The sequence below is a fragment of the Populus alba genome, chromosome 1 (genome assembly GCF_005239225.2).
Source record: "Populus alba chromosome 1, ASM523922v2, whole genome shotgun sequence".
Lineage (NCBI taxonomy): Eukaryota > Viridiplantae > Streptophyta > Magnoliopsida > Malpighiales > Salicaceae > Populus > Populus alba.
Genome location: NC_133284.1, coordinates 18,460,505 through 18,478,113, shown reverse-complemented (window position 1 = coordinate 18,478,113; position 17,609 = coordinate 18,460,505). Strand labels below are relative to the sequence as shown.

General features: G+C 31.4%; 3 protein-coding genes across 5 annotated transcripts; 2 read left to right on the top strand and 1 right to left on the bottom strand.

The window, feature by feature from the left end:
• Positions 1-2,385: 2,385 nt before the first annotated feature.
• Positions 2,386-6,908, top strand: LOC118046208 (protein tesmin/TSO1-like CXC 6). Of its 2 annotated transcripts, XM_035055016.2 has the most exons (8): positions 2,389-2,683; positions 2,986-3,096; positions 3,366-3,543; positions 3,862-4,209; positions 4,620-4,723; positions 4,829-4,920; positions 5,545-5,919; positions 6,532-6,908. In XM_035055016.2, exons 1-8 carry the CDS (start codon positions 2,481-2,483, stop codon positions 6,585-6,587), a joined length of 1,467 nt encoding a protein of 488 aa, XP_034910907.1. In that variant the 5' UTR covers positions 2,389-2,480; the 3' UTR covers positions 6,588-6,908. The 2 variants fall into 2 exon arrangements, with proteins under 2 accessions (XP_034910906.1, XP_034910907.1); XM_035055015.2 differs by lacking the exon at positions 6,532-6,908 and having other exon boundaries at positions 2,386-2,683; positions 5,545-6,140.
• On the bottom strand, positions 6,787-9,492 carry LOC118046209 (protein CURVATURE THYLAKOID 1C, chloroplastic). 2 transcript variants are annotated; one of them, XM_035055017.2, is made up of 8 exons: positions 9,401-9,492; positions 9,180-9,291; positions 8,627-8,721; positions 8,281-8,367; positions 7,620-7,682; positions 7,405-7,442; positions 7,212-7,289; positions 6,787-7,084 (listed from the first exon to the last, which is right to left on the bottom strand). In XM_035055017.2, the coding sequence occupies exons 2-7, from the start codon at positions 9,280-9,282 to the stop codon at positions 7,235-7,237; spliced, it is 441 nt and encodes a 146-aa protein (XP_034910908.1). In that variant the 5' UTR covers positions 9,283-9,291; positions 9,401-9,492; the 3' UTR covers positions 6,787-7,084; positions 7,212-7,234. The 2 variants fall into 2 exon arrangements, with proteins under 2 accessions (XP_034910908.1, XP_073265095.1); XM_073408994.1 differs by lacking the exon at positions 9,401-9,492 and having other exon boundaries at positions 9,180-9,381.
• A 6,858-nt stretch (positions 9,493-16,350) lies between these two features.
• Positions 16,351-17,171, top strand: LOC118046249 (uncharacterized). Its single transcript, XM_035055076.1, has 2 exons — positions 16,351-16,572; positions 16,671-17,171. The coding sequence occupies exons 1-2, from the start codon at positions 16,351-16,353 to the stop codon at positions 17,169-17,171; spliced, it is 723 nt and encodes a 240-aa protein (XP_034910967.1).
• The last annotated feature ends 438 nt before the right edge of the window (positions 17,172-17,609 follow it).

Below are 17,609 nucleotides of genomic sequence, written 5' to 3'. Positions count from 1 at the left end.
GTTCAAAGCCCAATAACTTAGTGTCAAATGATTAAAAATTAAAAAAAACAAAGCTAAATCAACCTAATCTTTGAAATTAAAAATTGTGGTTATAAGTTTAAGATAATCCTACATAAGACAAAAAAAAAAAACTTGAACAAAATTCTTAACCATAAAAAATAATAATAATAATAATCAAAAGAATGAGGATCAAATCTAGTATAAAAATTAATGAAAAAATAATAATAAGGGACTTAATCAAAAAAAAAAAGATAAAAAGATAACAAAAAAGCAATTAAAAGAATCAATACCAAAATTTGATAAAAAAAAAACCAAATTAATTAAAATATTGAGAGAGAAAATTGAAAGAAAAAAAAAAGAAAATTATATTAAAAAAACAATTAAAAAAATAAGAATCAAAATTAGATAAAAAAAATCAAATGAAATAAAATGTGGAGGGAATAGTTGAAAGAAAAAAACAAATTCAGAAAATGATAAAAAAAAAATGATGATGACTCGAATCTAAAAAATATTGAAAAAAATAAAAAAAAATCCAAAGCAAATAATGACCAATCAAAAGAAAAATGATCCAAAATTAAAAAAAAATAATAAATAGGAGTACATCATGATTTTTAACTAAACTAACATGAATTATAAAGAATAAAGAGAAAAAAATAGAAAATGAAAGAAAAAAGCCAACAAGTGTGCATAAATCTGTTGTGATTTAAGCAACTCGCCCCACCTTATAAGGTCTACCTTTACTAGGACACCTCGGATGATATGGTAGTTGGAAAATTTTAGTCACTAAAAAATGTTGCATGCGCCACTCGAAAGGCGTAGGTGTCATCCATCAGATAATGTATGTCTCACATGCACAAATAATTTTTTATTTTTTATTATTATTTTTATGAAAATACTAATTTCCCCTAATCTAAATTGTGATAACATAAAAGACCATAAAAATGAAAAATACTAAAATACATTTTGACTTATCATTTAATTTTATTGACTATAAGGACAATGAAGCAATTATACTATTTCTAGGAAAAAAAAATTACATGAAAGTCCTCTTAGCCTTTTATTTTTTGTTGCCTTTGTTTATGTAAAAAAACATAAATTTAATAAATTATGTTCCAATTAATTTACAAATGACCTCTAAGTTTCATGAAAAACATCATTTTACCGTACAAATAAGGTAAAAACTTTGTAAAGAGAAAGACAAAAAAGTAATTATATAGTGTAAGTCCATTGTAAATTGTCTCACAATCTACCATAAATGACTTACGAGCTCCTTTAGTTTTTTCATAACAAGGTTATACACACTCCCACAATTCATTTTATTGTTTATTTTAATTTTTCATTTTATTTATCAATTTTTTTTATTTAATCATTCTATATTTTGTAATTTTTTTATTTTTTTAGTTAATGGTTAAAGTTCTTTTCATTTAGATGAGATATGAAAGTTTTTATAAGATTTTGGGTGAATTTAAAGAGATATGTTTTTACTTTGTAATATTAAAACATAATTAAAAAAAAAAATGAGAAACAAAAACAACCTAGGTGGCCTATCTTAAATTCATGTGAAAAAAGTTACATTTAGTCTCTATATTTTAAGCTGATTTTGTTTAAATTCCTATACCTTTTAGAATCTTAGTTTTGATATAAAATCTCATTTTGTTTATTTTTTTAATTTTTTTGATTTGAGAGTAGAAATAGAAGCTCCAGAAAAATGGTGAGGGAGAAAGTAATTTTTTGTTTATCATATTTTGATAACCAAAAAGTTGTTTTTGCTATTAACAATTTTCATTTGATAAAATGAGTTTTATTAAGATTTTTTTCCCATTATCTTGATGAAAAATGTAGATCAGGTTGCAAGATAATTTTTACCTCTTCTAATTTTGTGTTTTTAGATCAATTTAAATATATTTTCAGTTAAAGGATTGATTTATTGACATTATAAGGATGTTTATTATTAGTTTTTAGGTGAAAATATATTGAAAAATAATTTTTTAAATAATCATAAGTTAAGTTTAATAATTATTTTTTAAAATTTGTTATTTTTTGGTTTTGTATGAATTTTGTAAATTGATGTAAATTAATTTTTTTTTTATAAGAAATCATAAATATATTTTGTTTGTAATCATTTTGATTTAAATAAAAAATGTGTTATAAATTTAAGTGAAAGTTTATTTAATTAAAAGTTAAGTTTTAAACTTTAACAGATTAAAACATTTAACTTTTGAATGTTGTTTTCACCTGCACTATCGTTCTGCAAACATGGTATAAACCGTTGATAAATCCTAAACTTAATCTTCACCGTCGCTTTTTACAGTAAAAGAGGTCAACATGCAGAAATATAATGGAAATACCCCACAGTGTAAGCCATCAGTTTCCTCTTCCACATTTCAAATCTCTCCCTCTCTCTCTCTGAATTGAAACGATAAAGGAGATTACCGTCGAAGACGATTGAATCAGTTGAGAAATCGATAAATGCAATTACAATGACGTCATTTTTCCCGCCAGAAACGGTTGAATCAGTTAAAGGAGAATTAGGCAAATCGGATTTCACGCAGAGAAAACTGATTTTCACGGAGTTCGGCTTGTCTCCGGTCGTCAGTGCCTCTCCGCTGCATACGTCGCCTCAAGAGAGGCTCCTCTTGCAAACCAAGCTACATGTGCTTCCGCGTTCTCCATTATCCTTTAAGTGAGCTCTCTTTAAGTATCTTTTTTCTGTTTCGATTCACATTAGTTTCTTTTATTACTAGTTGATTCGAGGTGGATGTGATTAATCTTGATTTTACTCTCTTTGAGATTGATAAATTGATTGTTTTAGCACCATTTGAAGTGTTTAGAAGTGTTCAATTTCTTAGTCAGGCTTGCCGTAATGTTTTGCTTAAAATTGTAGAATCTTGATCACAATAAGGAATTGTTGAAATCGGAAAGCTTTACAGCATTTGGTTGATATGTTACATAAAATTGTTTTTTCCTTTTATCTACTTCTTGCAGGAAGTCAGAGTCTCCTGGAATATCTCTGCCACAGGCTAGAACCAAAATAATTAATGGCACTCCAAAGAGTCATAGGCAGTGTCATTGCAAGCAATCAAAATGCTTGAAGTTGTGAGTGCTCCATTTGCGGCTTCATTGTGTATTTGTTGATGAATTTACTTAGTTATCGTTCTTCGTCGTTGTCTTCTGCACCTGTAGTAGGGTTCTTGTAATCAAATTTGAAAAACCTTTTGCCTTGCAAATGGCACTATTCTCATCCAATCGAATACTTCCACATGGATTTCCTTTACTGAATGCTGGATAACTAGCATGTGTTTTATAGTACGTATTGAAGAGCATTTTCTATATACCACTAAAAATTCTCGTCCACAAATTGGCAGGTACTGCGAGTGCTTTGCTTCTGGATCATATTGTGATGAATGCAGTTGTGCTAATTGTCATAATAATGTGGAGAACAAGGATGTGAGGAGAGAAGCTGCTGAATGCATCCTAGAACGTAATCCAAATGCTTTCAAACCAAAAATAACTGGCAGTCCGTGTACTCCTCCAGACGATGGGGTGTGTAAATTTCAATTTTCTTGCAGAGAAAGATCTGTTTATTCTGGTTATTAAATTTATCACTCGCCCATGGGCCGTTGCAAATTGCTTATATATTAAATTATTTAGATAACTTGTATTTTGATTTTGGACAAGAATTAGGATTTTCTTGTTTTATTGTGAATGTTGTATGGTGTTATTCGGTGCAATATCTCTTGTTTCTTTTTTTTCACTGTAGCCATTATTGTGCAATTAGGCATCTTTCTAGCTGTTGAAAAAGATTATTTTGTTTGTGCCTTGATTGTTAACTGCACTGAGAATGCTTTGCTACAAGTGTAGGATGCGGCAAAAGATGTTTTGGCTAAACACATCAAGGGATGCCACTGTAAAAGAACTGGTTGCCTCAAAAAGTATTGTGAGTGCTTTCAAGCAAACATTCTCTGCTCTGAAAATTGCAAATGTGTCAGCTGCAAAAATATGGAAGGAAGTGAGCTAGGAATGGTTGTTACCTCGGAAAATCATTGTAAGACCAAAGCCTACATTCAGCAGGAAAATGCCAATTCATCCAGTGCTGTTGTATCCTCAAGCCATATCTTCCCTCAAGAATCCAGGAAAAGAACATTTCGAGAACTATTTGATTCTAACATGAGAGATACAGAAATTCGTGAGTTTACAAAACATCATGCGGTGAGTTTATATTTCACGTGCTGACTCAAGTACTGTTGTTACTAGATATTTGATAAGAACATCAAGGTTGTTATTTCCATATCAGATTGATTACAAGAGCTTGTTTTAAATGTTGATATGATGAAAATGATCCTTTAGCAGTTAGCCTTGATTTAATGACGATGGCTGTGTACATGTATTGCATCTACGTCTTGATAGACTTCAATTTTTTTTCATTATATTTATTTCTTGGGATATTATCTTGATCTCTGCAGATTGAATCTCCATCTTTATTGCCATGTTTCTTGAATAGTCTTAGACATTTTGGATACCCTTTATTTCCTGTATATTATCGTTGTCTGTGTTGACTATGGCTTCCACTTACCTATCTCCCACCTCTTTTAAATTTTGTTTTTTGTTACTCTAATCAGGTGGATCCAGTTGGAGTTCATGTTTCAATCCCAACCTTACGTGCTGATTGTGTTTGTCAAATTGCTAGTTCTGCAGCATTGGGCTCTTTAAAGCTTACATACAGGTTAATATATTTGCCACTGATTCTTTTTTACCCCCCTGACTGTTGACAAAGTTTTATGTTTCTTAATCTCAATTTGCTAACTAGTGTTGATGATCTCTATATCAGATCTCTCTTAGCAGATGCTATTCATCCATTGGACACTACAGAGCTCTGCTCACTTTTGGTGGTTGTATCAGACGCTGCAAAGTTTCTAGCTGGTATGGACTTGCATAGATAGACCCACTTATTCTTATGAGAGGTGAAGAACTCTAACAGACATGCGCACATTGAACACTCGAACACATATATACCAAAATATGATCCGGATTATTTCCATCTCTCTCTCTCGACTGAAACCAGTTATTCACTTCCATAATTTACCAATGGGTTGTTGGCTTGTCGCGGAATTGGTTTTTGCATGGGGTGTTGTCACAGAATCATACATTACCAATCAGCTTTATAAACAACGAACATACTGATGAGTTAGACATGTTGCTTGTCACATAGTAACAAATGAAAATTACTAAGCAAATTCATAGAAAAACCTTTTCAAGAATTTCTCATCATGTTCAACAAGCTGTCTACATAAATGAAGGGTACTGCAAAAGTTGCAAAAAACCTGATATTCTAATTTCTGCTGGAATTCTCATTCCCACCAATCTAATTTTGTTGACAAATATCTAGTTGCCAACCCAAGCTCTATTCGTTTGTACAAGCTTATTTCCTTTTCTATCTTTGTTTACATGCCCAGGTCTTTGAGGTAAATTCTATTGCATCTACTTGTAAGAGTAAGGTGAGTAATGGAATTTAACACGGTTTAATGATGCATTTTCTCTTTCCAGACGAACACTGCAAGGCACAGATAAAAGAAGTAAAAGAATACCAGATGGCCTGTGATCTTGAGAAAGATTGCAAGAAAGAACCGGATGTTCATCAAGTTGTTCCTCGTAACCAACTTCCTGGGAGCCAAACTGATATAACAGTCATGGATAATTCCAGATCTTGTGACATTGGCATGCAGGATGGAGGGCCGTTTTCATCTGAAGGAGATTACTTGATGTGCGACGAGAAAGACAAATTGTTCACAAGATCTGCTTCCCTAGACCAAAATCTGAATCATGGATGCAATGAAAATTTCACGGAGGAGCATGAAAGACTTGTTCTGACATGTTTACGGGATTGTCTTGGAAAGCTCATCGCTTTTGGAACAATGAAAGGTATGGGTCTGCCCTTCATCTTTCTAAATAGATACAAAAACTACGAGTTTGAAAGCTTGTCAACAATTCAACATTAAAAACGCATACTACAATAAATAGAACCTCCAGGAAGTCCATCTACGACTAGCTATAATTAGAATTCAACAATTTGATGTTTGAGTTGGGAAAAAAAATGTGAGAACTTCATTGAAAGTTGATAAAAAATATTAAGCACTTAATATCTCCGAGAAGAATTAATATTGAACAAAGAGTACATTAATGTAAGAATTCAAGGATTGGTGACCTTTTATTCTGAAGTACCAGCTTCATATCGATTAGTGATCTGTTTCAAATTTACGTCATCAACTGGATTTAGATCAATAGAGGAAACATGCACCAAGATTCTTCCTCATTCTCTCTAATATATTACATGTTATATAAATGAGGCTTTACAAGCAAGTCCAGTTTCCTATTCAACACAAGCGTCTTGTTTTTTTTTCTTGGTGCTCATCAATATAGATGTAAAGTTAGGTTATTTTTCTTTATTTTTTTTTTGTCCTTCTATCAATTGACCTCTAAATCAATGTGACTTCATCATGTTTTTTGCATTGCTGGGGAATTGTATTTCATTAGGGAGTCCGTTCGAACATCTTAGCACTTGCAACATCAAAGCAAGACCTGAAACCTGATTGAGAAAGCTGCTGCAATGACATGGTAAAATCTCATGGCGGAGACGACCCTGAAGCAATGTTATCGCCACCTAGTGGTCACAGGCGACCATAGAAAGCTGTGTTTTCCCATCATCTCATGCACGTCACATACAATCAAAATTGGACAAAATATCCGTGAACTTCAGTTGGGACAAAAGGTACTGTAGATAGTTGCATCGACTGAAAAAGGTGATGAACCTCAACATCTTTTCAACACTGGTTCAATTCAATAGCCTTCTGATGTAATAAAAGTAGGGAATAGTCAATCTCATTGCAAGAGTCGTTTTTGTCAGGAGTAAATCACATTACAACCCATCTATTTTCCATGCCCTTTTTGTAGAAAAACTTTGATTCGTTTTAATCAATCCTTGTATTCTTGTGTGAATTTCCCAGAGTTTTTCTTACTGGTCATTGTCTAGTACGATGTTAAGCGTTCTGGACTTGCATTGAAGCGTAAGAGCTGGTGGCCTGAAGGGCTGAAAGCAAAGTGATGATGACATGCAGGATGGGAGAAGACAGTGATTAAACTCGATGCATAAAAAGCTTGGGCCACCAAATGAAAATGCTGGTATGCCAACAAGGTAAAGCTCAAAAGGAACACACCTGGCTACATTTCAAAGCATGATTCACTGGCCTAAGATATCTCCAACCGACTTCTTAATGATCTGGAAAAGCTCTTCCCTGTAAGCCAAAAGGAACACGCAAACAAAACAAACCATGTGAAATTCCTGCAAGCCAAGGTGTATTTTTGTAACATCAACAACAACAAAACCAAAAGGTCAGTGGTTTTACTTACCGATTGGGTTTGAGCAAAAGATATCGATATACAAACCACTGAAATGGATGGAAAATCTTCAGGTTAGTATTATATAACAGACGACAAACGAACGCTTAATTTTTTTTTTTTTTAAGAAATCATTTGGTCGACGAACAATTGTTGCAAGAACTTAAAACTTCTCTTTCATTTGTTCTCGCGTTCTCAGAAACCACAAGTTGGGTTATATTACTTACCGAAGAATAAAGGATGCCAACGAATTCTAGTGCACTTGGGACGACAGGCAACTTGTCAACGGCCTATGCATAGAAGGGAAACCACAGATAAATAATTTGCTTTCTTTTCATGGAGGAAGCCAGCAAGATGATCAAGCTGTGTGCTGACATGAATATTTAATTTCAAAGAACTTGGCTACAAAAGGCACGAAAATAAGGAAGCCATCTGAAACAAGGCAATTCTGAAACCAGGGGGGTCATAAAGAAAAAAGCTTCACGTTGCCTGAACCAGAAAAGGTTAGGGCTGATCAATCTCTTCATACATGAAAAAGAAAAAAAGAGAGAAAAAGAAACGCAGTGGATGTTTCTAGTGAAGACCACACAAAAGCTTCATCGGTGTTTAGAGGTATGGTAGTGGTTGGTTTTAAAAGTTTTTTTTTTCACTTGAAAATACATCAAAATAATATTTATTTATTTTTTAAAAATTATTTTTGATATAAAAAATAATATTAATTTTTTTTTTTAAATCAAATTTTGCCCAACCTCCATATCTCCATTTGTAACGCAAAACCAAATTAACAGGGGCTTAATTATCATCAATCTCTACGGCACTTCTTTAATTATATAAACTTTAATCACTTTTGCTCCTCTAATATTCAAAAGAATGAGTCATGTAAATCACCGTGATGACATTTGCTGATGCCCAAACAGCTACCAGTGCTGCAAAACCCAAACCGACAAGAGCCAGCCTATCTTCAGAATCGTCCCACTGTTTCGAACCAATCAAGAATATATCAAAAAACCAGAACCTTTGCAAGGCCAAAATCGATTTTACTTCAAAAAAAGAGGGTTAAACAAGCATCCTTTCCTACCATCAACGAACTTGAGAAGATTTCAACTTTACAGAACATAAGAAACCGCAACCGCAAGGGGGGAGATGATAATAAAATAAATGACCTAGCAGACCACATTTTGACTACGAGGAGAGCAAAATCAAAGAACAAGAGAAGGGAGAGGTTAACACTCACAATGTTTTGAACAGACTTAACAATGCTGAGGGAGGCTGATGACTCAGAGCTTTCCCCAGTAGCCTTCACAGCAACAGCAACACAGTTCTGTCTATCTACATTGCAAAATCATCGAGACTCAAGCAAGAATGGCAACAAAAGCACAAGCATCAACGCGATAAGAAATTTAACTGGGTGAACTACAGCAAATTGCAACAATATTACAACAGACTTTGCAAGTTTAGCCAGTTGCTACAATCACTAAAGTGTAAAGTCTCGTGGATAGAATGTCGAATCTTAAAACCACAGAAAATCTAGATCCAGACAATTGAAAACTTTGCTCCCAGCTCGCCATGAATCATTTGAGAAAAGAGCCCATCGCTGAGAACAAAGGTAAGGAATTTCCCGGTTCTGCCTTTTGTATTCAATAATTTGGCCCAATAAACATAACCAGGTTCTACTAGCTACTAATATGTTTACTGAAATAGGCAAGATGACTAGAACAGTTGAACTCAACCATAAAGCTTATGAACGTAAAATGCAAAGTAGATCCTTTAGAATCCATAATTCTCACCTTTAATGGTAGAAAGTGGGAGCTTTTGAAGAGTCCTGAAAGGGATCCTTTTACCATGGACCAACAACGGTGGAGAAGGTAAGTTTGCATAAATGGAAGCCATGTCTTCTTCCTAAAATAAAACAGCAGAAAGAAACTATCAATTTTTTAGAGGTTTATGAGATAAAGCTGAGATTATTCTCCATGGTTTAAAAAAGAAAAATGGGTTTCAGAATTTGTACTTCTTTGATTGCGAGAGCGAGAGCGAGAGGTCGAAGCGCCACACAGAAATGTCTAGGTTTTTTTCGTGGCTAGAAGCTTTTTGCCCTCATTGTGTTTTTGTTTTTATATTTTTTTTTTAAATTACATTATAATTATATATATTTTTTATAACATCAACATATTAAAACCATTAAAAATATTTATAAAAACATAAATTTAATATTTTTTAAAAATAAAAAATAATATAAAAAAACACTTTAAAAAGTAGATTTAAGATCATTTCCAAATACAAAATAATTAATAAGTGTAACTATATTTCACTTCAAAGAATATGAGTTAATTTCTAACACAAAATAAAGAAAATGCCAATATTATAAATATGTTTTCTAGTATTATTAAAAAATATTAGGGTTAATTGTAATTTGCCTTTTATAGTTTTTTTCCCTTTTCATTCTTTCAAAATTTGCATTCTAAAATTTATAAATTTATAACACTTTACATCCTAAAATTTACAAGATTACCATTATATTTTATTTAATTATTAAAGAATCATTACAGTACTAATATTATAAATTTACTATCAAACATATAATTATCATTTTGTCATCAAACTAATATAACTTTACAAAAAATGATAAAAGAGCTAAAATTTTCTTGATAGTATTTCATCAAACACTTTATTTATAACTGCGTATAATATAAACGATGTGGCTCTTTTATTATAGATTCTTCTACTGTTAATCCTCTCACAATTAACTGTGGTTTGTAATAATTTTTTTAACAAATTCTCATTTTGATACTCATATTTTTTTCTTTGTACAATTGAGCCTTTTTAAGACTAAATTGCATGTTTATTTTTTTTTTAAAGAAGAGTTAAATTGAAAGATAGAGAATCGAAGTTAAAATCTCGGGTAATATAAGTGATTTCTTAGAATTTATTTGAAAAATACATTTTAGTCTCTCATATTTTTAATTTATTAATTGACTAGTTCTTTTAATTTCAGAAAAATTAATTTCGGTATCAAATTTTATTTTCATCATTTTCAGGTTTTTTTTTAATGAGATGAAAAAGAGACTCACCGAATTCTAGCTTATATAAAAAAAGTTGTGATTAATATTAAAATAGTTAATATTGTTTTATTATAATGAGATTACAATTATTTAAATCTTAGTACTTATGTTTTATTATTGTGGAAAATGAAATTTAAAATATTATATGAACTAATAATTATTTTATATCATGCTTTGATTTTTATGCTATATTGTTAATATACGATCATTATAAAATTGTTCTATTCTATTAATAAAAAAAAAATTGCATTCTCAACTCACAATAATATCAATGAATGAAAAATATTTAATTCTAAATGGTTTCTTTTGATAAACATTCTTAAATAAATAAAATTGATAAACTCCGATATATTAATTGAAGGAAGGTCATATATTACATAAAATTGATAAACTCCGATAAAATTCTGGCTCATGTTGCTTTGTAGGCAGATACATAAAGAAGAAGAAGAAGAAGAAAATAATCTTACTACAAGCATCTTGGATTAAGACTTAAGATTTTTTTTTTTCTTGAAAAAAAAGCATATTACTTAATTTTGTAATAGATTGGAAAGTTAGAACTTTTTTTGATACTCATTAGATCACGGTCGGTAGAATCAACTTAAAAAAAAATTAAAACAAAATTATATTATTTTGATATTTTTTTTAAAAAAATTAACAATTACACTTAAATATGCCATTAACTATGGTTTTTTATTTTAAAATTTCTAGCATAAGATGGATTGATTAATGCTAATAAAATTGTCGGAAGGATTAAGGCTTTGTTGTCGTCATCATTGTATTATATATATAAAAAAAAATTGAAAAAGAAAAGGTTACTTCTTGTTGAGGAGGTGACGAATGCTTCAAAGCAAGCACCCGTGGCATGATGCTGAAATTGTCTGCAATTTGCTTTACAAAATATCTCCATGCTGAAGATGGGGGATTGAATATCCCCCCATATATGCACATTGAAAACCAATTTTTGGATTCAAATTTCTTCCATCACATACACAAGATTTTGATAGAGTTTTATTTGTAAATTTTGCCCCATTTTCTTGTGACATTATTTACATCTGCAACTTACATATTAATTTGTTCTTTTTATTTAATTAATTTTTTTTTAGGTTATGTCCTGGATGGTCAGTCCATACTCCTGTAGTCAGTATTTTTCAAGATGAGCTTAGTTACACCCCAGCCTAATAATCCTAAGGTTTCATTAACTAATAATCTATTTCCATCTGGAAAGTGTATTAGTTTATCATGTGATATTATTATATTCATTTAAATATATTTATTATTTATAAAGACTTAATTTATCTTTAATATTTATATAATATAATAAATGTTCTTGATTGATGTTCTCTTGAATACTGGATATTTATTAGAGCTATAGAGATTAGTACATGTTATGTTCTTTTCTTTATGAAATGAAGCAGTTGTTCTCATAAACTAAGGTATAAGGGATACCTAAAACTAATAACTAGGTGCTTGTTATAAGACATGTACGTTGAACTGAATCGCATGAAAATTTTATATGTAGAAATCATTTATGTTTATGGAAAGACTTATGTGATAGTTATGTAAGTGATCCATAAACTTGAAATCACTAAGTTATTTTATATAAAAATTATCATATTTTAATCTTGTTATATGCTATCTTAATCGAGGTAACAAGGGAGTATACTTTAAATATAACATGAATTATATGAAGGTACTTGAATGATTAAGAGAGGATTCATCATCCTAGGTAAATTAGGGAAAATATTTCATCTGCTCTCAAATAGTATTGACTGAGAAATCTTTGTTTAAGGTGAAATGATATTTGAAAAGAGTTTCAAATCTTATTTAAATAATCAGTGACTATTATATAAAGAACACACATAATTTAACATGGTAGACATACTACATGCTTTAATGTTAAATAAGAAAATTATTGATGAAAGGATATTAATTACACTGAGAAACCGATCACTAAAAGGTTAAATCAAACCACTAATGATATTTCTAATATTTGGAGGATCATGACATATTGCTAGATAGCGCATCTAATCTTCAAATATAACTTAATCAATTGTTGAATTACTAATAAATTAAATTATTTAATTAGAATTATAATTTATATTTGGATCAACGTATTAGGAACCTAATAGGTTTCACACATTAAGAGTCATTAGTAATAAATTAAATTGGGATGGTTTAATTAAGTATGACTTGATTAAAATATATTTTAGAAATTAAAGATTATAATATAATTAATACAATGACCATATTTCTAGACCTAGAAAAATCAAGTAAGGACTTGATTGAGTTAATTTCTAAAATTATCCTGAATTAATATATAAATATTATTCAAAGGAAAAAAAAGATATTTTGTCAATTTATAGGGCTTTTCATATTTTCTTATAAATAGTACACCATGCCTTTTATTTTAGTAAGGTTGTCTATTAAACAAAAAAATTATGTAAGTCATATAATAGAGAGCTAGCACTGTACGCATAGAAATCTCTCTCTTCTAAATAGAGATTTATGAGATTTCTAACTAGTGCTTCGTGTGGATTATTATTGAAGACTGGACAATTGGAAGAAGATCAAATCTTTTGGGAATAAACCCCTAAATAAGTTTTGATATATCTAACAAGATTTTATAGACTCCAAGAAGAATTTTTTTTTTTATTTATCGTTTCTGCCGCGTGTATAATATTCGGGAACCCAATAGCGGTCTCAGAGCCTTCATTAGACAAATAGGGTTGTTGATTACATATTTTAATTGTTATTGACTTTAATTATGAATTAAATTTGTGTGCAAATTAATTTTTTTAAAAAAGTATTTTTTTCTCTCTTATTATTCTTTATGGTTACTGCTTGAGCTAGATTTGATCGAAATTCACCACTGATATGTTTTTTTTTATATATTAAATTGTTTTAGGTGGCTACAACAGCCACTAACAACGACAACTACTAGCAGTGACACCAACTTTGCTAGTGCACTTGATTGTGCTATGCCTACAACCAGATGCCGACGACAAAAAGGCCATAACAATGCCAGACTAGAGCAACACGAGAGCTGTTGCCCTGTGCTGCCACCAAGTGCAACGACAATATTGTTGCGGCTGCCACCAATGTGGGCAGACCATGCCAGCAGCAATAAGGTTGTTTTAGCATGAAGAAGATAGGGAAAAAATTATAATTATGCCCTTGAGCTTTGTTTATGGTTTTTTGAGTGGGAGAATTACGATTCTACCCCTCAACTTATATCTAATTACTTTTCGGTATATTTGAGGTTGAAATTATGATTTAAACCCTTCATATATGAACTAATGATTTTATATTAAAATTGAAACCCTAAATTAAAGTAATTATAGAATTAAATTTCCTAATTAGAATTGAATTGAATTGAATTGTTTAAATCAAATTTTCTAGTTTTGTCATATCTTAATAGGATTAGGATTTGATTAAAATTTTTAATTAAATAATGTTTATAAAAATGGTTTTTCTAAAGTAAAGATAGTTTTTAAACCAAAATAGTTTTATTTAATTGATCCTAAAATAGTTTAGGATATTAATAAGAATTCTAATATGATTAATTTTCTTATTAAATTTTGAAAAATAGTTTTCAATAAAAGATCTATATTAAATTGGGAAATTATCAAATTAGATTTGAATTTAATATTTCTAAGAGTTAGAAATTGTTTTTATTTTATTTTTAAATTGAACATAAAGCCAATAATTAGAATTGAAGCATGCAATACTTTTAGTATATATATTAATATGTTCTTATGCATGATGAATGATTATGGACATTAAAGAGCAATGCAATTGTGTTTTTATGGTTAAATGATTGTAATATTAAATAGGGCTTGTGTGTTCTGCCTTATCTTTATTTTTTTCTTATGGGTTCTAATTTCTTTCCCATCTAATTCCCCTCAAATGTAACTCGAGGTTTCTTAATTAATTATGTAAATGTTATGTAATTTAAAAATGTAGAAATTTAGATAGGAAATTATTATGTAATTCAAGATGAAGAAAGAAATGGTGATGAAGACTATAACCAATATGCTTGCAATAGACTTAAGGAGACTTGTTACAACTATCTAGGATTTGACTATCTAATTGGACGACTTGTGGTTTGCAACAACCTAGCCTTTAAAGAAGTATTCAAAACAAAAAAGATTAGATCTTTAGGTAATAAATCTCAAAATAACTCTAGATCTATCTAATAAGATCCTATAAACTCCTAAATAATTTTATTTTATTATTTCAGCTGCGTATAATATTCGAGAACTCAACAAAGTATTCGTTGAGACTTGTGATGATAGGAAAAAATGACCTGGTTGTATTATATTTGATAAATAGGCAGTGAAATTATCCTTCTGTTAGCATAATTTATTTAGAGAAACCAACTTTGAGTAACAACAGTTGGTATTTGTTTAGTTCTATTCTTTATTAAATCTATTCTACATTTAATCAAAGTCCATTTCTTGGTTTTTGGGAAGTTGCAAATAAAATTTTTTTGATTGCAACATGACATGTAACATTTGTTGTGGTAAACTCAATCAATCACCTGCAGCCACTAACTATCAACCACCCAACCACCACTTGAAGTTTGAATTTTCTTACTTTCAATTTGTGTATAAATAAGCAGCAAAGTTTATGCTATTAAGTGTGGGAAAGACAAGAGAGAAACACTAGAGAGAAAGAGAGGGTGTGTATTAAGAGTTTCTTGTTTGTATTTTTTAAACTTGTTGTTTTGAAATAAAACCATGTGATTTATCCCCTCTGAGTGTTCCAAAGTCACCACCAGTGATTTCTCCCTTCAACAATTGGTATTAGAGCCCCGTTCGTCAGAAAACAGAAGAGTTTTGGGATATACCTGAATTTTCAAAGTTGTCAAAAACATATTTTGATCATTTCACAGTGTAGGGTTCATGCATATGAACTCAATGGTGCAAAAATCAGCTTCATCAGAGACGGAGGTAGCCCACACGCGCCGCCTAAAAGTCCGGTATTGTAGCCCACGCGCAGTCGACGCGCCTAGAGGAAGAAGACGATTGAGCCACACGTGCACCATATTTGAGCCGTAAGCTGAGCTGCCCGCCAGCCACCAGCTGAGCTGAAGAATATTTCTGAGAATATTCCTAGTTCAACCCCAGCAAACCACCTGACATCTAGAATCAGTTTCCTGACCGATTAGCCCATTTCTGCCCCATTTTCAACCAAGTAAGATCGGTTCCCTACTTTTTTGAGCAATCCGAATCGATCTACAGTGTCCGTTTTGCCAAATTCAACTCATAGAAGGTGATATAGTTATTCAAAGAGAAAAATGACTACAGAAAATGCACAGACACTCATCCCGAAGCTAACCAAAGACAACTATGATAATTAGTGTATCGGATTGAAGGAATTTCTTGGTTCACAATAGTGTATAAAGATTGTGGAATATGGTTATGATGAACCAGAGTCTAAAGAAGTGGAAGATTCATTACAAGAGGCACACAAACAAGTCCTGAGAGCCAATAGAAATAAAGACAACAAAGCAAAGACCATCATTTATCAAGGTTTTGATGAAGCCATATTTGAGATCATAGCTTTCGCAGAAACATCAAAAGAAATATGGGAGGCTCTTCAACAAAATTACAAAGGTGTTGACAAAATCAAGAAGATTCGTCTTTAATCTTTGCGAGATGAATTTGAATCAGTGCAAATGAAGTCATCAGAATCTATTTCTAATTATCACATATAATTATGATGATAGTCAATTAGATGAGAAGAAATGGAGAAGTCATCTTAGATGCTCGAATTACTGAGAAAATTTTGAGATCCCTAGATCTAAAATTTGATTTTGTTATGGTTGCTATTGAAGAATCCAAAGAAGTGGACAAGTTGACAGGATAAGCTTATGAGCAAAAGATTGTGAAAAGAAATGGAGATAAGGCAATTGAACATGCCTTACAATCAAAGTTGTCTCTCAATGAGGGTAGGGAGATTTCAACAAGTGGATATACCACTCAAGGAAGGAGTAAAAAAAGACGAGGAGGATTTCAACAATTTTAAGGAAAAAGATCTTGGAATACAAGATTCAGAGGTAGAAACACCACCAGAGAAGGCTGGAGACAACAAACATTTACTCCTAAAGGAAGAGGAGGTGGTTACAATAACTGTGACAAGAGAAATATCCAGTGTTATAGTTGCAATCAATTTAGGCACTATATCACTGAATGTCGAAGAAAAACTCTATTAGAGGTACGTGAACAAGCCAACTATGCAGAGGAGAATGCCATCATCAGAGGATCAGTTGTATTATTAGTCCAACAAGGACTAAGTGAGAATCATGAGAATATTTGGTATCTAGATTCTAGAGCCAGCAATCACATGTATGGCCAACGAGGTTTATTTAGTGATCTAGATGAGACCATACAAGGTCTAATCACACTTGGAGATACCTCAAAAGTTCCAGTAAAAGGTAAAGACAACATCCCAATCAAGTTGAAGAATGGCGATCATAGCTACATCGCAAATGTTTACTATGTTCCAGCCATAAAGCACAACATACTGAGTATAGGTCAACTTATAGAGAAAGGTTATACTCTTTACACGAAGAATTGTCATATGATAGTCAAATACTACAATGGGAGATTAATTGCCTATGTGAAGATGTCTAAGAATAGGATGTTTCTTTTAAACATCCAATATGATGCTGCAAAGTGTTTGAGTGCCATCACCAACAATGAAGAATGGCTCTAGCACCTAAGGCTTGGACATTTGAATTTCACAAGTCTGAAGATGATAGCAAGCAAGAAGATGGTCAAAGGTATACCCCACATTAATCATCCAGATGAAGTCTGTAAGAGTTGTGTTCTCAGCAAACATCACAAATCCAGTTTTGCCAAAAAACTCAACTAGAAAACAAATAAGCCATTGGAGTTAGTGCACATAGATGTGTGTGGTCCCATAAAGCCTATGTCAACTGGACAAAATAGATACTTCCTTACTTTCATTAATGATTTTAGCAGAAAGACATGGGTATATTTTCTGAAGAGGAAGTCAAAAGTATTCAATTGTTTTAAAGATTTTAAAGCAATTATTAAGAAGCAAAGTGGCTATAAGATCAAAACCGTGAGATCTAATCAAGGTGGAGAATATATTGTAAATGACTTTGAAGCCTTTTGTACACAACAAGGC

Excerpts from the sequence above, each read along its gene's own strand:
- LOC118046208 (XM_035055015.2), top strand. The coding sequence starts at position 2,481 with ATGACGTCATTTTTCCCGCCAGAAACGGTTGAATCAGTTAAAGGAGAA. Across the intron at positions 3,544-3,861 it reads GTACTCCTCCAGACGATGGG|GATGCGGCAAAAGATGTTTT; the intron begins GTGTGTAAATTT and ends CTACAAGTGTAG. Across the intron at positions 4,724-4,828 it reads TCTTTAAAGCTTACATACAG|ATCTCTCTTAGCAGATGCTA; the intron begins GTTAATATATTT and ends TCTCTATATCAG.
- LOC118046209 (XM_035055017.2), bottom strand. The coding sequence starts at position 9,282 with ATGGCTTCCATTTATGCAAACTTACCTTCTCCACCGTTGTTGGTCCAT. Across the intron at positions 7,443-7,619 it reads TTGGCATCCTTTATTCTTCG|TGGTTTGTATATCGATATCT; the intron begins GTAAGTAATATA and ends CATCCATTTCAG. Across the intron at positions 7,290-7,404 it reads CTTTTGCTCAAACCCAATCG|GGAAGAGCTTTTCCAGATCA; the intron begins GTAAGTAAAACC and ends TTTGGCTTACAG.
- LOC118046249 (XM_035055076.1), top strand. The coding sequence starts at position 16,351 with ATGGAGATAAGGCAATTGAACATGCCTTACAATCAAAGTTGTCTCTCA. Across the intron at positions 16,573-16,670 it reads TACTCCTAAAGGAAGAGGAG|GTACGTGAACAAGCCAACTA; the intron begins GTGGTTACAATA and ends ACTCTATTAGAG.